The sequence below is a fragment of the Odontesthes bonariensis genome, chromosome 4 (genome assembly GCF_027942865.1).
Source record: "Odontesthes bonariensis isolate fOdoBon6 chromosome 4, fOdoBon6.hap1, whole genome shotgun sequence".
In the NCBI taxonomy this organism is placed as follows: domain Eukaryota; kingdom Metazoa; phylum Chordata; class Actinopteri; order Atheriniformes; family Atherinopsidae; genus Odontesthes; species Odontesthes bonariensis.
In genome coordinates, this window is record NC_134509.1 from 41681074 (window position 1) to 41704590 (window position 23517).

General features: G+C 43.2%; 2 protein-coding genes across 3 annotated transcripts in view; both read left to right on the plus strand.

Annotated features, from left to right (window-relative positions):
- Positions 1-6415: 6415 nt before the first annotated feature.
- LOC142379465 (uncharacterized) lies at positions 6416-11128 on the plus strand. The gene is made up of 9 exons (XM_075464620.1): positions 6416-6506; positions 6954-7345; positions 7430-7553; positions 7841-7934; positions 8038-8120; positions 8202-8362; positions 8470-8521; positions 9106-9193; positions 10323-11128. The coding sequence occupies exons 2-9, from the start codon at positions 6954-6956 to the stop codon at positions 10712-10714; spliced, it is 1386 nt and encodes a 461-aa protein (XP_075320735.1). The 5' UTR covers positions 6416-6506; the 3' UTR covers positions 10715-11128.
- A 2099-nt stretch (positions 11129-13227) lies between these two features.
- The window catches only part of LOC142379103 (uncharacterized), a 49294-nt gene continuing 39004 nt past the window's right edge, over positions 13228-23517 (plus strand). For both annotated transcript variants that reach the window (XM_075464214.1, XM_075464213.1), the window contains exons 1-2: positions 13228-13457; positions 22260-22313. In XM_075464214.1, the coding sequence (XP_075320329.1) occupies positions 13390-13457; positions 22260-22313 (122 nt within the window). In that variant the 5' untranslated portion in view covers positions 13228-13389. The remainder of the gene's footprint in view (positions 13458-22259; positions 22314-23517) is intronic.

Here is a 23517-nt window from a genome sequence, read left to right on the forward strand (position 1 = left end):
GGTAACCCAACCAGAAAGACACTCGGGTCTTTTTTCACCTCAGCTCCAATTACTTCACTAATTATTTTGGAGTCCAGAATCTTGACGTATACCTACAGTCCCAGAAATAGTGAAAATAGGTCCCTCTTTCAGAGTTGCACTTGTTGCAGAGAGGAGAAATTGAGCGATCTATTTTATGTAATATGACTGGAGTGATGTGTAGCCTATGCAATATTTTATACTGAGTTTCCCTTAGTCTATTACAGGTAGCCGATGACCTGATGGTAACAATGGCCTCTTGCCAGTCATCCTCAATAAATTCGGTCCCTAGGTCATCCTCCCATTTTCGAGAGATGTTGGGTAGCTCATATGTGTCACAGGAAAGCAGTAGGGAATAAAAACCTGAAATGAACTGTTTGAGATTTTTACAGTTGAGGAGGAAGGTTTCTGGATTATGAGAGAGAGAAGTGGTAGGAGGGAAGTTAGGCAAGGAAAAACTGAAATGTCTTATTTGTAAGTAACCAAAGAAATTGGACCTAGGAATATCAAATGCATCCTGTAGTTCCTGAAAAGACATCAAAATATTGTCTTTAAACAAATGGCCAAGAAAAATGATTTGCTTATCTCGCCATGAAATGAAGACAGAGGAGTTGTTACCTGGAGGGAAATCAGGATTCTGAGTGATGGGTGCCAGTAAAGATTTCCCATGCATCCCAAAGTATTTTGAAATGTCACGCCAAACTTTAATGCTATTATAAATTAAAAGGTTGTGTTTAACATCAGGGTTAATATTATTTGGATTACACATAACCAGACTCCAAGGGGAAAAAGGATAGCAAGCCAAGCCCAAGAGTCAACACAAGACTCCCTATCTATAAAGGCATGTAACCAGGACCAAAGGTGGCGAGCATGACAGGCCCAGTTATAAAAAATTAAATTGGGTAATGCACGCCCACCCATATCTGTAGAAAGTTGAAGTACCTTAAGCCGTAACCCAGGTTTTTTCCCATGCCAAATAAACTTGGACACTGCCCTCTCTAAATCCCTATTCGTTTTTTTTGTTAAGTACATAGGGAGCATCTGCAAAGGATAAAGTAGCCGAGGGAGTACATTCATTTTGATCAGACTAATTCGACCAAACAATGATATAGGAGTTATGCCAACGCTCCAAGTCTTTTTTGACTGCACTAAGTATAGGTGCAAAATTAAGCTTCCAGAGATCCAACAGAGTTGGTGAGATTCTAATTCCAAGATATGTAAAACCAGAGCTAGACCATTTAAAAGGAAAATTATTTGGGACATCAGATTTAGCCATGCTAAATTTAGCTATGCTAGCGGCATAGCTTCCGACTTATTAAAGTTAATTTTATAACCTGACACAAAACTGAACTCCTTAAAAGTACTCATAATTGCAGGGATGGATAACGCCGGGGATGAAACAAACAAAAGAATGTCGTCTGCATAAAGGGCAATTTTATGTTCTACGTCTCCCAAATATACCCCTTTTATTTCAGTGTGTAAACGTATGACCTCTGCAAGCGGTTCTAGAGCTAGGGCAAAGAGAAGAGGGCTAAGAGGGCACCCTTGACGGACACCCCTAGCCACTGGGAAAGGTTCAGAGCGGCGACTGTTAGTTATGACGATGGCTCTGGGTGCCTGATATATAGTTTGGGTCCATTTCAAAAAATTCCCACCAAGGCCAAATCTTTCCATAATGTCAAACAAATAAGGCCATTCAACTCTATCATACGCCTTGTCGGCATCTAGAGATATAGCTAATGTTTTATGTTTATTTTGGAATGAAGAATGAACAATATTTAAAAGTCTCCTAACATTCCTTGAAGAGTAGCGGCCATGTATAAAACCTGTTTGGTCTGGATTTATAAGAATTGGAAGTAAGTTTTCAAGGCACTTTGCCAAGAGCTTTGAAAGTAGTTTGCTATCTACTGATATAAGGCTAATGGGTCTATAAGAACCACATATATCATGGGGCTTGCCCTTCTTCAGGAGAACAGAAATGTGTGCTAGGTTTAGGGTAGGAGGAAGACAGCCCTTCTCAAGACTGTCAGCATACATGTCTGTAAGGGGTCCCACTATTATTTCCCTAAAGGTTTTATAAAAGTCTGGGCCAAAGCCGTCTGGGCCAGGTGCCTTCCCACTTTGGAGTGTTTTGATAGTGTCCGACACCTCCTCAGTAATAGGCCTACATAACATACTTTTTTGATCCTCTGATAGGGATGGAAAATGTATCTTATCAAGAAATTTTCGTCTCTTTCCAATGAGGCGGTGCAATCTGAGCTATAGAGCTCCTCATAAAATGTTTTCATCAGCTTGTTCAGTTCAGTTGACTTAAAATGCCTAGTTCCATGTTTATCTAGGAGAGAGGAGATAATATTGGGCTCCCCCCTTCCACGAGCCAGACGAGCAAGTAGACGACCTGGCTTGTTGCCTGACTCAAACAATCTATGTTTAGCAAAAAATATTTGGGCTTCGGCTTTTTGAGTTAATATTTGATTAAGTGTTGAGCGAGCTGCCTCTAATTGTTTTGCTAGATATTTGTTTGGTGTGCGCTTAAATTGAGTTTCAATATCTCTCAAAGCCTCTTCTAGTTCTAATTGTCTCTTTAAGGCCTCCTTTTTCTGTGCAGAGGTATAAGATATAATGGCCCCGCGTATGGTGGCTTTTGCAGCTTCCCATAAGGTTGAAGGGCTGACCTCCGGGGTTTTATTTTCAGCAAAAAAGAACTGGCATTGTGCAGCAATGAAATCAACAAAGCTCTGACTGTTAAGCATCACTGGTGATAGTCGCCAATGATAGCTTGAGGGGTCTCTGTAAGGTGGGGAAATGACAATGACTACAGGTGAGTGGTCTGATAAAGACTGGCTTGCAATCTTTTGTTCTGTCCAAAAACTCTCTTGAGGAGAAGAAAAAATCGATTCTGGAATGAACCTGATGAGGGAATGAAAAAAATGTTTAATCCCTATCAAGGGGATGAAGTACTCTCCAAGCATCATACAAATCCAAATCTTTTAGAAATTCATGCAGACTATTACTTTTTGAAGTAGAGGTAAGACGAGGGGAAGACACGTCCAATTCTGAGTTGAGCACACAATTTAAATCACCACCAATGAGCATATGTGGGGAGGAGAATGATGCCAAATCAGCAAGAAGCTTTGGGAGAAAGGCTGCTTCATAGTTATTTGGAGCATATACGCATCCTAGAACAATAAGTTCACCAAATAGATAGCCAGACAAGAGCACATACCGTCCCTCTTTGTCAGATATGCTCTTTTCCAAAGTGAAAGGTAATGAGCGGTGTATGAGAACAGCAACCCCCCTACTTTTGGTATTATAGGAGGAGTAGAATACCTGACCCACCCAGCTCCTTCGTAGTTTTAAATGTTCTAACTCTGAGAGGTGGGTTTCCTGGATGAAGGCTATTTGGCATTTTTCTTTTTTTAAAAAGGAGAGTATCTTCTGACGTTTAACAACATTGTTGATGCCTTTGACGTTAAGTGTGATTATTTTAACATCACTCATAACTAAATATCAATTGAAAAATGCGATAACATGACCAAAGAATAAGTATAGTATTAGATAATTGCTTTGAGACAATGAGGACATAAAAAACACAAAGAAGGTAAACCATAAGGGGAAAGGTAAAGCGCCTTAAAGAAAAAACACAGTACTTAAAGCTGTCATTATGGCACCAGTCCCAAACGCTGAGCCACGCCCCAATATTAAACAAACCCCAACCAAAACAAAAGACAAACTTATAATAAATGGGACAAGTGAAGCAAAACGGTGGGCCTCCAATCCTCAGAAGGACTAGTCCAACATTGGGACTTGGTATTTTTGCTTTTATGACTGATGTGCATGAGGAGTAGCCTAATGTTTGTCAAATAGTAACCATCAGTTGTATTATTGTGTTATATTACACCTCTTGAATAACAAGAATGGATGTGCTGAGCTGTCTCTATGTAGGAAACAGAATATTGGAAGGTTTGACTTCACAGTTACGATGTCTGATTTCAGTTTGGGTTTATCCCCAGTGAAAGAATGGGAATCGATTTTGAAGGCTTGAAGTTTTCAGTGTTATCTTCTGAAATATCAGAGGACAAGATCAATAATATATATGTTTCTGTTACACTTCCTGTCCTCTTTGATTGTCATACCAGCAGTGTGTGAGGCGCTCACATGGACAACAGCAGCACATTTCTCAGCTCCCTCAGGATCTGAAATATGAATCCTTTAATGTTCAGCTGTTCTTGGTGGTGACGTAGAGCTTGTGAATAATGACAGGGCTCATTTATGTTATTTTGCTCTCAAAAGAAAACGGTGCTGGCATAAAGCAATCCTGCTTTGCGGTACTTGAGACGTGTTATTCAGTGTGTGAGCTCGCTTTGAGCAGTACTAACACAGTGAGCCGGGCCAGCTGATTATCTCAGTAACAATACAGCTATTCAGCAGCCAGCATCTCCTGATGCTATGCAGTATTTATCTGACCCTGCATGCCAGGAGAAATCTGGAAACTTTGAGAGATTTTGAGAGATGAAGAAATTCACTCACAGTTCTGCAGTTTTGACAGCAGCCTTAAAAATTGGTTTGGTTAACATAAGAGAGGCTATCAAGAAACAGAAGTGAGTGTTATTGGAAATATCATATGTTATCCGGGTTGTGAACATTCTACAGTAGAAGTTGTACAGACATTTGGCCAAATAGAGGTCAAGGAAGGATATTTAGAAACCTGGAACAGCTTCAACCGCAGTTTGGCTGCCCTGAAAGAGAAACCATGCATAAAAACAAGAAATGTGTCAAAAACGTGTTTGTCAACCACACAGGAATTTCCATGCACACACTCTGTGTCCTGACAACATCAGTGTCGAATCCCCTCCTTGTGGAAAGATTTACGAGTTTTACAGTCTGTGCTAACAAGGGTAAGACTTCATTCTCTCATCAGGATTGCCTGAGCACCTTTTTCCCAATGACACAGACTCAGCATATTTGAGAAGAATTCAAAAGGACCGTGCTGCCATCTACTGGTCACATACCTCCCTACCTCCTGTATATTCTGATTTCTGTATATTTTACTGTGCTTTATTCTAAAACTCCAAGTGTTTTGCTACTGTTTCAGTGATCATTTCAACAGCTTTACCACCTAATCCTGCTTAATTAAGCCATTACTATGCAGCCAAAGTTTCTGTAAAACAACAGTAATCCACTGACTGTTAATGTACATTCTTTCATCACGTTTTTCAAATCTTAATAATAGCAACATGTACCATCCAAAAGCAATTACACTCTCTTACTCTTCTTGGAGATCAATGAGTTTGTCTGTGAGTCTGATGCCTTTTAAAGACAAGTGAAAGCAGTCTGCTTGACATTCAGTTGTTGTGACACTGACTGTTACTGCTTTTGACACAATAATATGGAAAAATATAAATGCAGGAAAAGTAAAGACTAAAGGGAGAAAAAATCCAACATTTGACATTTTGAGGAAACTTCAGCGATAAATAATTTCTAAAATGTTCAATACATAAGACATTTGTGAGAGTAAAAAACGTTCAGCAGATGTAGATTCCCTCAGTGTGACAGAGATCACTGTAACGGCTCTGGCTAAGTAGAATACCAAATATGTAGCACTGCGCACAGTGTTGCGCATTCCCGGAAAAACAGAGCCCCACATGTTGTGGATGGTGGAGGCTGCACGTGCTGGTCGCTGCATCAAGTTCACAAACACATCTGACAGGAACCAGAAACTTGCCTTTTCAAAATAAAATACCAGTGTATTTATTACTGCATGCATACAAATATTCAGAACAATGAAAGTATTTACAGTGATGAATTGTAAAACATTTATGTCAAGATTTGAATTGATTGTATCACTGATATTCCCCATAATTCGTTGTAGGATTTGGTCAAATATGGGGAAGGAATCTGCTGGCCTGGGCCACAGACAACACCAATGCTTCACCTTTGGTGTTACACTGAGGCGCTGCTTCTTTCAGTGAGCTTGGAAGCTGGCTCTGTATCTAGAGAAGTCTTTCTGACAGACTCTAGCTTCATTTCCTTATTTCTTCCCTCCCACACAGAACTGCGTTTAATCACTCCAACAAGTGTAGTAGAACAGCAGGTCTGCGATCAGAACTCATTCAAACCAATGATTAAATTGTCACTTTAATCACATTGTCATTTTAATTTTATCGACGCCCTATTTTTTTCTTTTTTTTCTTTTATTTTTATTGTTATTTTTTATTGTTATTTTTTTATTTATTTTATTTTTCTTTGTGATTCCATTTTCTTGCTCTTCTTTTAATGTACCGCTCTTCGCCCTTCTAATTGCCCTTCGGGGATAAATAAAGTTTTTTCTGATTCTGATTCTGATTAAAACAGGCAAATCAGCGCAGCCGTCAAGCAAACCCTTATTTTGAAAACGCGCACCGGAAATCCTTTGGTAAAGCTGAGCGAGCTCGCGGAACTTCTTGAGGCTGCTTTCAGCGCGGATTCAGTTGCTGCCCGAGCCAAAGGTAAGTGTCATTAGTTGCACTTTTCCATGGTACTTTTCGGCTTTCCTTGGTGAACCTACCCGTGCTCGTGCTGCTCTGGAGTGTCGCGTGAAAGCAGCACAGTTAGCTTGTTATTAGCTCGTGATTAGCCGCCCAAGCTAAGTGTGCCTGCCGTAGAAAGAGCAGCTTTAACACCCTCTCAGCTCAATTTGACATGTTGCTAATGTCTCCTCATCGGTGTCGCTTGTATTTCTGAAAATATTAAGTTTTTTATTCCAGTCGACACAATTTGTAATTAATATAAGTAACTGTAGCTGTCTTACAATGCACAGTTACTAAAACTTTGTGTGGGGCTTTCCTTTATAAAACTATATACCGGGTTGTAATTATGCTCTACTTAATGTGTTATGTAATCACATGAGGTGCCATTTTCTGTTTGTAATGTTTGAAATCTGAATAATATGTCAGATGGACCAAAGCCTCCCGGAACCAGATGAGCAGATGCTGTCAGCAGCAGAGGAGGAGGAGGAGGTCTCAGTGACAACAATTTTAGAAAATCTGATCGTGACACCCAACGATGTCCCAGCATCAATCCCACACACACATCCAGCTGATCCAGCAGATCCAGCACATCCAGCAGATCCAGCAGATCCAGCTGATCCAGCAGATCCAGCAGATCCAGCAGATCCAGCACATCCAGCTGATCCAGCAGATCCAGCTGATCCAGCAGATCCAGCAGATCCAGCTGATCCAGCAGATCCAGCAGATCCAGCAGATCCAGCACATCCAGCTGATCCAGCACATCCAGCAGATCCAGCAGATCTAGCTGGTGTGTGTGAGGACTCTGAGGACTCGGACAGGTATTTCCACTCGGTCATTCTTCATCCCGGGCAGAGCTAAGAGACAGACAGCTGACTTTGATGTGCTTCTTCTCCCATCCTCAGTGATAGTTCTTCTTCCTCCTCCTCTTCCTCACCTCTCACTGTGCCCATGTTTGAGGACGATAATGATGACGAAGGCTTCAGCCAACCAGCCCCTGTCAGAACTCGAGATGAAGTCTTACTGGAGGTCAGTCTGTGATGGCCTCTGAGAACCATCTGAGTGACACCTGTGCTCAGTGTCTGTCCTCAACAGAGAGGCAGTATCACTGCGCCTTCCATTCAAATGTGTTGCTGTGAAGTCATACGATTGGCACAAAAAAGGAAGTTCTGTAAGATAGAAAGAAAGTCTTTTCACTTTAAAGTTTTCTTTCCCCTGTGATGTGCTCAGAATGCAGACGCTTGACATTATTTTGCTACCAGCATCTCCTCAGACAGGATGTGTGGATTCACTGGTCTTTGGCTGTTTGTCTGCAGGAGCTTCCAGCTGTGGAGGAAGTGTGTGTGACGTTACCAGAAGAAGCAGAGCTGCAGCCAGCAGGGACAGTCTCCAGTGTTGTCCAGCAGCTGGGTAAGCGCTCGCGCGCACACACACACACACACACACACACACACACACACACACACACACTGTCCAGCCGTGTGCATGCTCTCAGCTCCGTCTCTCTGCTCAGTGATCATCCAGTCGCTGAAGGACGCGCCTCCTCTGAACGAGGACAGCATCATCTTCAGGGCCGACCGGCTGGCTGTGGGAAAGGTGGGTGGTCCTGCAGAGACCTCCAGCTGTTGGGTGTGTAACCATGTGAGCCTCCTCACAGTCCTTCTGTGTTTGCTTCAGGTGTTTGAGGTGTTCGGCCCCGTGTCCAGTCCTCTGTACATTCTGCGTTTTAACTCTGTGGACCAGATCAGCAGCAAGGGGCTTACGGACGGACAGACGCTTTATTACGCCCCGGCCATTAAAGAATACACAGCGTACATCCTCACACAGCAGCTGAAACTGTAAGAACTTCCACACACAGGATCTCCTTTTATGTGGACCACAGCCACATGTAGCTTCTCTTGTTTCCGATGAATGTTCCGATAAAGTGAACATGTTTTTTTCTCAGTTTGAAAGGATCTGATGCATCGTGGAAGAATGACCAAGAACCACCAGAAGAGGTAAGCACAACTTAAAGGTGCACAAGGCTGATGGATGACTCCCAGTTGTTCCACAACAGCTAGAAGTGAACCTTTAACAGCAGTAGGTGCAAAATAAATGTGCGCAGGTCATAGAAAGTGGAAAACTCATTGGCCGGCCAGGCAACTCATTGGCCGGCCAGGCAGCTCATTGGCCGGCCAGGCAGCTCATTGGCCGGCCAGGCAGCTCATTGGCCGGCCAGGCAGCTCATTGGCCGGCCAGGCAGCTCATTGGCCGGCCCCTCCTCTGCGCTTTGTGTTAAAGGCCTCATGTTCAGCTCCTCTTTGGACAACCTTGTTTCAGTAATAGTTGGTTCTGCTGCATTCAGTTACACATGGGAACTTCCAACTGGAACAAAACGTAAGAAAACAAAAAGGCAGGTGATGGTTTAAGCTGAGAACACTCAGGATGCGTTTGATAATGGATTCACAGCATTTTACTTCAGTGTTTTCCTTTCAGAAATGATCCTCTGGTCTGTAAAGTTTGAGTGTGAAACGTTAGAATAAAGTATCGTACGGCTGAAATGCTTTCACACGCTCTTCTCCTCCTTCTCTCTCCCTCCCAGGCTTTAGATTTTAGTGATGACGAAAAAGAGCAGGAAGCCAAGAGGAAAGTGAAGAACGCCAGAAAGAAGAAGGAGAACAGCAATGCAGGTACTCCCAGACATAGAACTCCAGTATCGCCCCGTTTCCACTGTGCAGTCCGGTACGGGTCGGTTCAGAATGGTTCGCTTATTTCAGTGTTTCCAATACCACCGGAGCGTACCGGTCCCATGGAACCCGTTACCATGGAACCCGTTACCATGGAACCCATGGTTCCCATGTCTGTAACCCTTCTGCTTGGGGTACCCGGCACACAGGACCGGTTCCAGGCTCTGCTCTCCGGTGTTGGTGAGGAGGCTGTGCCAAACCAAAAAGTTTTCCAGCTGATTGCTACAGAAATGGCAGAGTGGTTTCAACCGGACCGCGAACTGGTGTGGCATTAAGCTGAAGAAACTTGGAGGCGGTTCCAAATTATGGATGTTATTTACGCTTCGGCACGCACTCCGCCCACCCCTGAGGGTCCCCTTTGTACAGTGGGAACGCAAAGCTGACCCCAAAGCCACCCGACCCGTACCGCACCGTTCTGAACCCACCCGTACCGACTGCATGGTGGAAACGAGGCTTATGTGGTGTGGGGGTAATGGTTTAAAGCAGGGGTCTTCAACGTTTTTCAGGCCAGGGACCCCCAAAATGATGGAGAGTTGGAGCAGGGACCCCCCTACTATTTATATGGCATACAATTGTGTTTTATATTTAACGGGGCCTAGTGCCGTGTATAAACATAGCTAGTCTGTTATTGTACATTCAATACTAAGCTATTCAAATAATACACAGGTTAATATATTCATGTTTTTATTTTAAACATGTGCAAGGTACAGGGTGGCCGTGCCACTGACATTTATAAACAAACATCTTGCATACAACACTTCATGTAGATGGGACAATGAATCCTCAAACCATCTGTGGATGGCACACGTTTGCACACAATTTGTGAGAAAAAACTGTTTGGAAAAAAAAACAAAGATTTCGCGACCCCCCTGCAGTACCTCCGCGGACCCCCTGTTGAAGACCTCTGGTTTAAAGGAATCATCCTGACCTGCAGGAGCTCATGTGGGAATCATGTTAAAGAGCTAAACCATCTCCTTCTCCTCCTTCTCCTCCTTCTTCTCCTCCTTCTCCTCCTTCTCCTCCTTCTTCTCCTTCTTCTCCTTCTCCTCCTTCTCCTCCTTCTTCTCCTCAGATAATCCGTCTCATATCACTCAGAGTACTATGAAGCAACCAAGGCATAATGTTCAGGATGTCCCACGAAGACACGCTGGGCCTCGAGCCTGGCCCCAGGACCCCAGGCACACCCACCCACCATACACACCCACATACCCACCTCCCAGACACACAGATGTCCCTCCCATGTACCTCCCTCCTCCCTGCCCATATCCTCCTCCCCCTCAGCACTTCCCCCCACCCAGCTTCGCTCTCTACTCCCCTCCTCCTCCTCCTCCTCCTCCATCTTTCTTCAATCCAGCTTTCTCCTCTCCTTTCTGGCCCCCAAACTCTGTCCCTTTCTCCGTCTTCCCTCAGCATCACCCTCCTCCTCCTCCTCCTCCTCCTCCACCTCCTCCTCCACCTCAGTGACACACAGAATCTGACACCAGCCCACTACGGTGATTGTGTATATTTGTTTTCTTATTTTTACTCAAATAGCTTGTTTCAGAACAGACTGTGTGTCTGCATCTAACTGCTGATATGGATGTAGATCTCTGAATGTACAGATGGGACTTTGTGAAAAGATGAAAGTATCCCTGCTGCCTGTGAGTGTTTATGAGCATTATTTCATCCTGTTTGTGTTTATTTCATCCTGTTTGTGTTTATTTCATCCTGTTTGTGTTTGTTTCATCCTGTTTGTGTTTGTTTCATCCTGTTTGTGTTTATTTCATCCTGTTTGTGTTTGTTTCATCCTGTTTGTGTTTATTTCATCCTGTTTGTGTTTATTTCATCCTGTTTGTGTTTATTTCATCCTGTTTGTGTTTGTTTCATCCTGTTTGTGTTTATTTCATCCTGTTTGTGTTTGTTTCATCCTGTTTGTGTTTGTTTCATCCTGTTTGTGTTTGTTTCATCCTGTTTGTGTTTGTTTCATCCTGTTTGTGTTTGTTTCATCCTGTTTGTGTTTATTTCATCCTGTTTGTGTTTGTTTCATCCTGTTTGTGTTTGTTTCATCCTGTTTGTGTTTATTTCATCCTGTTTGTGTTTGTTTCATCCTGTTTGTGTTTGTTTCATCCTGTTTGTGTTTATTTCATCCTGTTTGTGTTTATTTCATCCTGTTTGTGTTTGTTTCATCCTGTTTGTGTTTGTTTCATCCTGTTTGTGTTTATTTCATCCTGTTTGTGTTTATTTCATCCTGTTTGTGTTTATTTCATCCTGTTTGTGTTTGTTTCATCCTGTTTGTGTTTATTTCATCCTGTTTGTGTTTATTTCATCCTGTTTGTGTTTGTTTCATCCTGTTTGTGTTTATTTCATCCTGTTTGTGTTTGTTTCATCCTGTTTTTACATTAAAACGTTGTCGCTGCAGACCACAGCAACATGTTTGTGAGATGCATTTTTTCAGATCCACACATTTCCAGTGTGTGTGTGTGTGTGTGTGCTGCATCCTGTGAGCAGAGTTCCAGCCTCGTTTTGGTGTCGATGAAGGTAGTCCGGCTAGTTGTCTGGGGTTTAAAACATAAAGCGTTTTGCTTCTCTCCCTGCGTATCACTGCGTGCTGTGCAGACCGAGCAGTCCCCTGCTTCCCAGCAACAAACTCCGTAACAGTCGCAGCAGGTTTCATGTCAAAAGAGGCGAACTATCCCTTTAACTAGTTTGATCTCCTTTTTTGTCCAAACCTTTCGACGGTGTAACTGGGGGTGAACTCAGAACCTGTGGAGTGAAGCTGGCTGGCAGCGCTGCGTTTTCTCCTCCCACAGGGCTTCATGTTCGCGGCATGTTTCCCTCTCCACCCTGTGATGCAGCAGCATGTTAAACAGCAATAGACTAGCATTAGCCACATGTTAGCATACTGATGTGATCATTTGCTGGGGTTGGACTTCTTTGCTGATTGGCTTTTTTATTCCCTTTCATTCTTGCTCGGACTTGTTTTGGCTTTTGTGTCTCGTGCCATTAGTCCCGTCTTATTTTTCAGCCATGTAGGGTTCTTGTTAATGTTCTCACTCCTCGTCTCCTCAGTCTTCATGTTCTGCCCTTTGACTCCCCAGACTGTTAGCTGTATCCAGAGAAAATTTAATCTCCCCACAAAGCATCAGCTGCTTCTTCTGGCCTCAGAAAATAAGAAAGCAAGTATCTTTTTATCATGATCAATGTAGGAAACGAAAAAGACGTTTGTGTTAATCATGAGTTGGGTTGTCTCAGGGAACGTGACAACAGTTATCCAGTGATGGCACATTATATTGTTTCCATAAAAGAAAAATGATGAAAAACTGTTTGTTTTTCCAGCTTGAGCCACAGCAGATAGTTCAGGTTATCTGAGCTTTTTCTGCTTGGAAAGCAGATCATAAATCTTTCAACACTGACAGATAACAAACTAATTGTGTTAGTGTTGCTCCCTCTGGTCATCTTAGGGTGTCCCACAAGCCAAAAGTACACATTAGCCTCACCCTCTTCTCACGTGTCACTCTATCAGCTCCCATCATTCCAGCCCTTCTTCCCTGCGCCCCCCCTCTGAATCAGCAGGCTGCTGAAACCTGACACTGAAGCCATGACTTGTGACCCAGCCACAGGGCTATCCCTGGATGCTGCCCTGACTAGCTAACTCACATGAAATGTCACAATAGCTAAATACTATTTAAAGTATGTGTGAATTTACATGTTCCCTGTAACTGAATAATCCAAATAAGTTTGTTTTTTATACCGTCACAAAAAAAAAGGACAGAAACGAAACGCCTGTCATTTCAGTTGGAGGTACAATCTTTCTGTAGCTATGCATTTCTGTCAGCTCAGACGGGGTGATAAAAGTTCCTTCCCCTGGTCCAGAGCGTTTGTGTCACACTACGCTGTGTGGGTGTGTGTGAAATGCCACGGAGGGGGCACGGAGGGGGCACGGAGGGGAGTGTAAAGAAGAGGCAGCAAGGTCACCGCACTCCACTCTGTGCTGCTGCTCACAGAAGAGCGTCGGCTCACAGGCTCCAGGCTTTCTGCAACTTTAAAAAGGATGAAAGCCTAATGCTCTGGACGTTTGGTCCATCTTTTCTGAAGTGTTGCTGACTGTTATCAGTCCGTCTTTAAGGGATTTTGATCCAGTTTGTCAGAGTTGTCTGGAGATGCAGAAGACCAGCAAGAAGAAACCAGCTCCTTGGACCAGCACTGACTTCACCAAAGCAGCTCATCAGTGAGTAACAGGCTGAACAGGAGGGTCAGGTCTGGGGCCAAAGATCAGTCCGTGCAATCTGAGAAATGGCTGTTAGGAAATGTAGATAAGCTTGTGTATACTTCAAACGGACAGCTGTTCAGCAGGGGGCTTTGCTCTTCATAGAAAAGAAAGGATTTTTAACTTTTTTAGGCGAGAAGATGATCTGATGATCTTTTGGGAGTGTTGAATTGGTCGTGCACAGATTGGGACATTCTAAACTAAAGAGTTAATGACAGCCACCTTTAGCAGATTTGTATTTTTCTTGTTTCAAAGCGGAGCGCCTGGTGGCTGCTTCTCCCTCACTGCTCTGCTGGGCTTATCGTGGTGATGATGCAGAGAGGCAGAACTCCACTTCCTGCCCTATGTTTAACAGACATATAGATGATATATCAGAATCAGAATGCCTTTGTTGTCATTATACATGGTACAACAAAATTTAAAGCCACCAAAAACAGTGCAAAGAGAGTGAGAATATAAAAATATTAAAAATATATAAGTAATCATTTATCATCATATACAGCCCAGATAATATTCCAACATCACACAAAGCAGATGGGATGGAAGAATGATTTTGGGAATCACGTGCACGGACACATCTGTTAACAGACATCCCGACAGGAACCAAAGGTCTCAGATTTCCCATTCAAAGCTCGTCTGATCAGCTCAGAAGGTTTTTATCTGCGGTTCTGATTAACTTCTCCTCCGCAGTAAAGCAACTCCTGGCTTTCTCCTCCTGACCCTAACCCTAAATAGAGACTTATTTTTGTCCCCAGTTGAGCAGTTAGTATATTCTGGACAACTGAAGAAGTGGAATAGAGCTGCATTATCAGCATCTTTATTATCAGTCACAGATCATCCCAAATATGATCACAAGTTAATGAATCAGCATGTTATGTAAATTGGGATTATGTGTAAAATGTCATCCTATAACTACATGATAAGAATTGCATTATTTGTGAAAGCACAGTGTATTAAAAGTAGAAAAATAATAAACATCGGTAAACTAGTGTAAAACATCCAAATATCTGACAGAAAAAGTTCCATTTGCTTGTGAATATCTCCCTTTTCTTTAATCCTTTTTCGATTGTAAGAAAGAGCTTTTGGAGGCAGCTCTGTGTTAATGGACGCAGCTTGTTGAACTTTGTTTCTTTCTACTGTATCATTTCACAGTTTGTTTTTGGGAGAGAATCATTTTTCATTGGGTGGAGACAGCTTAATCTTCAGGCTTAGCCCATAAGTCCCTGCTTGTCAGCATAGCACACACACTGATACATCAGTACTGATTGTCAGCACAAGTTTGAAATATTTGTCACTTTAAAAAACTATGATGCTTATGTCACCTCTAATCCCAGCCCAGTGTCAGATAAGAATTATGTTGGCGATACATATCGATGCCTTGAAATAAGAGCAGCCTGTTCAACACCAAAGGCTTTTGTCAGGACGGTAGTATTTGACACTCTGGGGAGGAGAACAGTGTGAAAGACGGAGAGCAGATATTGGACGAATGTTCGACAGGGTGCATACAAAGCTGTCACTCATCTGGTTTGTGGTTGGTTAAAATGATGGTCAGCAGGCTCCGAGGCGCTCAGAGGGGAAAACAGCAGCCAGTATGTCTTCATGGTGGCATGGCTGTGGGTGAGTTTGCTGAAGCTGCAGCATGCCCAGCCATGACATGATGACATGTGATGTGTTTACAGCCTGACTTCCTCACCCCGTCAGCTTAGCTGTGCAGCTAAAGTCCTGCGTGTGTGGCTGAGGAGAAAAAAGAAGAAAAAGAAAGCTGTGACACCTGAACCTAACCTGAACCTAACCTGAACCCATACATGTATAAAGTACTAGCGATTCAGACTTGAGTAGAAGTACAAGTACTCTATCAAAAAAGTGACTTGAGTAGAAGTACAAGTGCTCTTTAAGCACCGTACTTAAGTGGAAGTACTAAAATATTAAACATGTTTTGTACTTAAGTATTGCAATTAGTTTATTTTTAAAATTACTACTCAAGTACTGAAAGTAAAAGTAAAAGTATTGTGTAGTGTAGTTATTAAAGAAATCAGTCGAAAGTTTGAAAATCAAATTGTTTATATTATTCAAAATGTTTGGCGGAATGTACAAGAGCACCTTAAAACAGTGAGCTTAACTCTTTTGAACAAAAGAATATGTATTGGCAAGTATGTCCCTTCCCCCTTTAAAGCATCTCCCATCACTTCACACATTACACATTTTCTTTTCATCCTTGTCATTTTCTTTCAACTTGTTAAACAAATCTCAAGGCCAGTAGGCCACATACAAATACAAATGTCATGTAAAAACAAAAAGTGATTAGAACACCTGAAAACACTGGGCTTAACTCTTTGTGAACAAACAGATCAAGCATGTCCCCTCTCCATTTAAAGCATCCCTCCCCTCTCTTCCCTGCTTGTGCTTTTTTTCTCTACAACTTTTCCCCTTCTTAAACTGTGTGCATGCTTGTGTGTCTCTGTGTGTGTTTTTATATGTATGTTTGCGTGTTTGTATGCGTGTGGGTGTGTTTGTGCATGAATGGGTGTACGTTTGACGAGTAATGATGCAGCACATAAAAAATGTAACGGAGTAAAAGTACTAAACTCATTGAAAATATGTACTGAAGTAAAAGTGGAAGTAGGAGAAAAAAATAATATTCCAGTAGAGTACAGATACAGCATTTTAGTACTTAAGTAGAGTAGTGAAGTAGTTCTACTTCGTTACTATACATCTCTGCCTGAACCTTACCTGATCCTTACCTGATTACCGTTTATGCTAAACACATTTGCTATGCCAAGGGAAGCTTTATGAATGTAAAGCTCCCCTTGATGCCCATCAACTCCTCATTTTTATTTATTTATTTTTGTTACAATATTTAACATGATATGATAATAGTGCCGAACCGGACCGGGGGACAGAGAGAGAGGGAGAGCGAAGAAGAGAAAAAAGGAACAGAAACATGAAGAGACAAACATAAAAAACAATGAAAAATCAGACAACCAGCTGCTACACCTGTAAAAACAAAACTGAAGACAATTCACGGCTTTCGTGGGGAATCCAGCCTTAGAAGCACCAGGAGCACCTGTAAGCAGACAAGCAGAGAACAAACACACAAACAAACAAAAAAAAAAAACACGAGCAGCGGGGAGAAGCAATGCCCCTCCCCATCAGGAACAGCACAAGGAGGCCAGAGGACAGCAGGACCCAGACCCAGACATCATATAAGGAAGAAAAAATAAAGAAAAATAAACATAAAATAGTAAAAAATAAAAATAAAAAAAAACACATCCACAAACACTTGCACAGCACATGCATCCATCCCCCAACTCCGCTAGAGTGTGGCGCAGTGGGCACATCCGTGGGCCAGCAGCCCCCCAGCCACCACAGACCCCGAACCAGCAGGACAACTCCTCCTCCTCCGCCACTTGGCAACCCGAAGGCACCCACCCGCCCCACCCAGACGGCCCCTACAAATAAAGAAAAGAACAAAACAAAACCAACAAAACAAAACAAAACAAAACAAATAAACAACAAACACAATCACTCCAGTCATAACAGCCCGGGCCTGGGCCATAGCAACCTTACCTGATCCTTACCTGATCCTTACCTGATCCTTACCTGATCCTTACCTGATCCTTACCTGAACCATACCTGAACCTTACCTGAACCTTACCTGAACCTTACCTGATCCTTACCTGATCCTTACCTGAACCTTACCTGAACCTTACCTGATCCTTACCTGATCCTTACCTGAACCATACCTGAACCTTACCTGAACCTTACCTGAACCTTACCTGAACCTTACCTGAACCTTACCTGATCCTTACCTGATCCTTACCTGAACCTTACCTGATCCTTACCTGATCCTTACCTGATCCTTACCTGAACCTTACCTGAACCTTACCTGAACCTTACCTGATCCTTACCTGAACCTTACCTGATCCTTACCTGAACCTTACCTGAACCTTACCTGATCCTTACCTGATCCTTACCTGAACCATACCTGATCCTTACCTGATCCTTACCTGATCCTTACCTGAACCATACCTGAACCATACCTGATCCTTACCTGAACCTTACCTGATCCTTACCTGATCCTTACCTGAACCTTACCTGAACCATACCTGATCCTTACCTGATCCTTACCTGAACCATACCTGATCCTTACCTGATCCTTACCTGAACCATACCTGAACCATACCTGATCCTTACCTGAACCATACCTGATCCTTACCTGATCCTTACCTGATCCTTACCTGAACCATACCTGAACCATACCTGATCCTTACCTGAACCTTACCTGATCCTTACCTGAACCTTACCTGATCCTTACCTGAACCTTACCTGAACCTTACCTGAACCTTATCTGACACTTTGACACTCTCTCTTCATTGCACTTCACTCTGTAATGGCAGTGGAAATGTATGGCAGAGTAAATTAGGCAAAAGATAAAATGCGTTAAAGTAGTTGAACAGAATACATTCCCCTTAAAACACAGAAAGAAATGCAGTTCAGTGCAGAGAAAAGCATCAAAGACGATCAGGCCTCAGCAGTGGAACAGCATGAAATCTGAAATCTTGGCAAATTAGCTAAAAACAAAAAGAATTGTTTTAAAAAGTGAGACTCAGAGACACTTCAAGGCTGTACTACGTGAGGTTGAAACATGGTGTGTTCCTGTTTGAGCTGGCTTCACTGTAACTAAAGAAATGAGAAATGCTGAGTCGTGAGCCTTCCCCAAACCACACTGACAACAAATCCAACCTAATGTGGCGGTGCACGGATTAAATCATTGCACTTTCACAAACAATGGCTTGAAGACTTGGTAATGACTATATTTTTGTTGATGTATTTCCTATGGATGGAGCTTTTGTGTTTTTTAGCACATCAACACCGTGCGTCTGCAGGCCTGTTTTTACTGGATGATGTCCACTTTCCACGCAAGACTCCACATCTTGCATGGAAAGTGGACATTTGGCCACAAAGGAGGGAATGGAAGAAGGCGTCTGGAACATGTCCTGCACAATATGAACATGGTAATCTGAATATCAGAACACATTGCTTTCTTTCATGCATACATCCTTATGTTGACACTTACCACACATGTATTGTGATGCTCGAGCTTCTCAACAACTCTGTATGAGTGTATTTCACAGTTTAAAAGGCCATGATGATGAAAAGATACATGTGTTTAGCACCTCCTTGCTTTCCTTCCACAAGTCTCTTAATTATATCTGAGACATGTGGGAAGCGCGATGTGTGATTTATCACCCTTCTCCGGCTCCCAGCCATGACACTGTCCAGTCCTCCACACTGCTTCATTACTGCCATCATTTCTATTCTTGGGTATGGCATGTGTGTTTGTGTGTGTCATCTTTCCAACTATTTCTGCATGGATACATAAACAATTATTGAAGACATAGTGACCTTTCCTGCAGCTATTTTCAGACATGGACCTCTTTTGTAGTGTTTTTACGTGTCTATTCTGCATGGATAGTTTCTGCCCGTGGAACCCTCTCACTCAGAATTACTGATCACTGTGCTCTTATGGCATTGGAAGAAAACACATTTATTTTCTCTGTGTGCATATTTAACATCAATTGTTAAACATCCATCTGATGGTGTACTGGAAGATGATGAAAAAAAGTCCCAAATAGATGTGAACATCATAGATCCTGAACATCCCAGGTATCATACTCCTACAGAAAATCTGTAACCTAATTAAAAGTTTGACTTTTTATGGAAGACAAAGGCACCATACTGAGTGTTTTTGGTGCTGATTTTTAGATTTTTTACTATCTTTGGAACAAGACTTTTCCCCCTTTTGTACCAAACTACGGTAACTCATCCATGGCTGTAGCTTTGTACAATAAAACTTACAGATTCCATTCAACACTGAGACAGGTCTGATTCTGGGAAGTTTTACAACAGCAAAGCTCTAACTTTAGAAAATGAAAATAAACTTTAGCTGACCACTCAAAGCGCTTTCCCACTGCCTCACTCGCTGCCTCACACGCTGCCTCACACGCTGCCTCACACGCTGCCTCACACGCTGCCTCACACGCTGCCTCACACGCTGCCTCACACGCTGCCTCACACACTGCCTCATACACTGCCCACACACTGCCTCACACACTCCCTTTGTCACACCCAGAGAATGGAGGACGCAGATGCAGGAGGTTTAATTCCAAGACTTTTATTGGAGGGCAGCAGATCAACCAGTTCCTCGTGAGAGAAGCTAAATGGGCTATGAAATATTAATCTAAGAATATACTTTCCAAAAGTGGAGAAGTATATCTATAAAAATTATCAAACTCAAAATCACTCCACTAGCGGAGGAGAAAACAAAAGACCATGAAACTTTACTTTTAACTAAATGTCACTCCTACTGAGGAGGAAAAACCAAAGAGCCTCTCTTAAAAATCGGAGGAAATATACTATGAAAGATTTACAAACAAAAGCCACTCCACCTAGGAAGGAAAACAAAAGGGCTATAAACAAAATTAACACTGTAACTCTTACAGGTTCTATTTTATCAAAACTTACTCTGGGAAAAAAAAATCACTCTTACGAGGATAAATACCACTGGGAAACTCGGAAACGGGCTTGGGAAACGGGCTTGGCAAAAACGCTAGAATGATGCACTACACGGAGACAGATACAACACACTGGCACAAGACAGGGGGAGACGCAGACTCTTAAGCACACCGGGGTAATGGGAAACAGGTGGAATCATTCATACCACAATCAGACTGGAGCACGAGAGGAAGGGCAAGTGACCTGGAACGAGAGGGAAGTTAATCTTTCCAAATAAAACAGGAAATGACGAAACAATACATGAAACGAGACAAAAACCCAACTTAACCTCACCACGGTGTGACACCCTTACACACTGCCTCACACACTGCCTCACACACTGCCTCACACACTCCCTCACACACTCCCTCACACACTGCCTCACACACTGCGTCATACACTGCCTCACACACTCCCTCACACACTGCCTCACACACTGCGTCATACACTGCCTCACACACTGCGTCATACACTGCCTCACACACTGCCTCACACACTGCGTCACACACTGCCTCACACACTGCCTCACACACTGCCTCACACACACACTCACACACTGCCTCACACACTCCCTCACACGCTGTCTCACACACTGCCTCACACACTCCCTCACACACTCCCTCACACACTCCCTCACACACTGCCTCACACACTGCCTCACACACTGCCTCACACACTCCCTCACACACTCCCTCACACACTGCCTCACACACTCCCTCACACACTCCCTCACACACTGTCTCACACACTGCGTCATACACTGCCTCACATACTGCCTCACACACTGCCTCACACACTGCCTCACACACTGCCTCACACACTCCCTCACACACTGCCTCACACACTCCCTCACACACTACCTCACACACTGCCTCACACACTGCCTCACACACTGCCTCACACACTGCCTCACACACTGCCTCACACACTCCCTCACACACTACCTCACACACTGCCTCACACACTCCCTCACACACTGCCTCACACACTGCCTCACACACTCCCTCACACACTGCCTCACACACTGCCTCACACGCTGCCTCACACACTCCCTCACACACTGCCTCACACACTGCCTCACACACTCCCTCACACACTGCCTCACACACTGCCTCACACACTCCCTCACACACTACCTCACACACTGCCTCACACACTGCCTCACACACTCCCTCACACGCTGCCTCACACACTGCCTCACACGCTGCCTCACACACTGCCTCACACACTCCCTCACACACTGCCTCACACGCTGTCTCACACACTGCCTCACACACTCCCTCACACACTCCCTCACACGCTGCCTCACACACTGCCTCACACACTGCCTCACACACTGCCTCACACACTGCCTCACACACTCCCTCTTCTGAGGCTGCTCGGCGTCTCTGGGGGTAGATTAGACGTGGGCGTGTCAATATGAGGGGCTGTGTCGTGATGATTGGAGTCAGTGTTTGTCCATCATGAGAGATCTTGTGGCAGCCGAATTTTTAAGCGGGGAGAAGCACGCTGGAACTTCAGTCCCAAAGCGGACACGAAAGAGACTGGTTGTCTGTGAAAGTGCTGTTGGAGTTTTACTCATACTTTTAGTTGTTTCTTTCCAGAATTCATGCTGCCCATTCACAAATGTTACCTTTTTTAAGAATACTTACCACCACCATCAAACTCTAAGTATTCATTATGACAGGGAAAAATGCTCCACAGATTCTGATCCAGCCATTTACAGGCCTTAGATTCCATCATACTTGATTTTGGCCTTGCTGTGTGAATTTTCAAAGTCTATACCTTCTTTCTGTGTATTTGCTGGGCATACTTGTCATACTAGACACAGCTATGTTATAACTAATTCTTTTTAACTTTGCTATCTTCTGCTTTGGGATGGCACGAGCCACTACAACCCTGAACGCGTAATATGGGCTTCCCCTGTTTTAAAAGTCAGCAGCCGCCACTGATATAATAAATAATGAAAAGTCAAATATGTGTATAGTTGATTCATCGCTGTCAGAAGGAACTAAATCTGAAGGCAGATTTGTAAATATCAGCATGTCTGATTCTGAATTAGTGCATTTCTGACTGTACATGTATTAGTATCAACAGAAACAAGTACAGACAAAAAGGATCAGCACCAAAACTTATCTTTAGTCTGCTGTTATGATAGACTTTTATTTCTGAATAAAGGGGGTGAATTCTGGATTTTTTTTCTTCCAGTTTCGGCCCTGAGGCAGCAGCCACGGTTACCAGGCCCATCAACCCTCAACCCAGGTACAGACGCAGCATCAAGGCTCTGCCTGCTGCTCCTCTTCCTTTTCAGCTTCAGCTGCATTCTTTTAAGGGAAACATGGCTGTCCAAACAGACTGATACCTGATAACATTTCCATCTTAGATTGATTTATTTAGCTAAATGGATTTTGTTGCTGTTTGTTTTATTTTAAATGTCGTCACTTTTTTTAATGGTCATGTCAGTTAAGCAGGAGCAGTTTTGATGCTGCTCACCTGGAAGCTCACCTGCTCCCCGGCACACACACACTGGACAGAGGAGATTCTTTATCACCTGAAACTTAACTTTCTTCCCAGAATACATGGAAATCCTTTCAGGAACCCCTTTCTGAAACGAGTTAACTCCCTCAGTTTATCCCCAAACTTGAGAACAGACAAAGTTTTTATAATCCACCTTTTACACCCATTATCTATCTATTTATGTATTAATGCATCTATTTTTTACCACATCCCAAAAAGGGAGGTTATTGTTATTGTTCTAAAATCCAATAATTCCAAGTATTCCTTTCTCTTTTTGTATGTGCACAGAAAATTGTATGCTAATAATATGTATCATGCATATTATACACAATGCCTTAAGATCCTATATGTTTGGGTCAAATAGAATTTGAACACATCATGAAATGACTTGTGGAATTATTTTCCACCACCTCATCAAATACAGTTCACCCCCTTTGGAATACCACTCACTTGTCATCCATTTTGACAACCTGACATTTAGGTAAGATGCTTTAGGGTTGAACCACTTCGCTTGAAAATGACATCTGAATACATTTCTTCTCTCCACCCTTCAGGTGGTGGCACCCTAGGCAGCTGCCAAACCCTATATGCTTAAAAGCAGTCATGTGATGATGACAGTAATGTGTGTGAGCCCTTGGTCCGGTGACATCAGGAATCTGCTAGTATCGTTCTTATATTCCGCCACTAAGCTCAAAACTTTACTGACATGGCCTTTTTGGCATCCTAAGCTGTATGACATTATCAGGGTCTGCTGCTGCCAGGTAATGTCTCGGTAAATTATTCATAGACTGCAGAGGAGCAAATGTGATATTTCCAGCACACAGTAGAGGGGTCCCCATGATCCCGCCGCCACAAATCACAGACATTTTATGATGAGCAGCCTCTCAGGCGGCTCCTGTTCACATGCTTGGATATCGCTCATGAAACACACATCATAGCAGTCATTTCA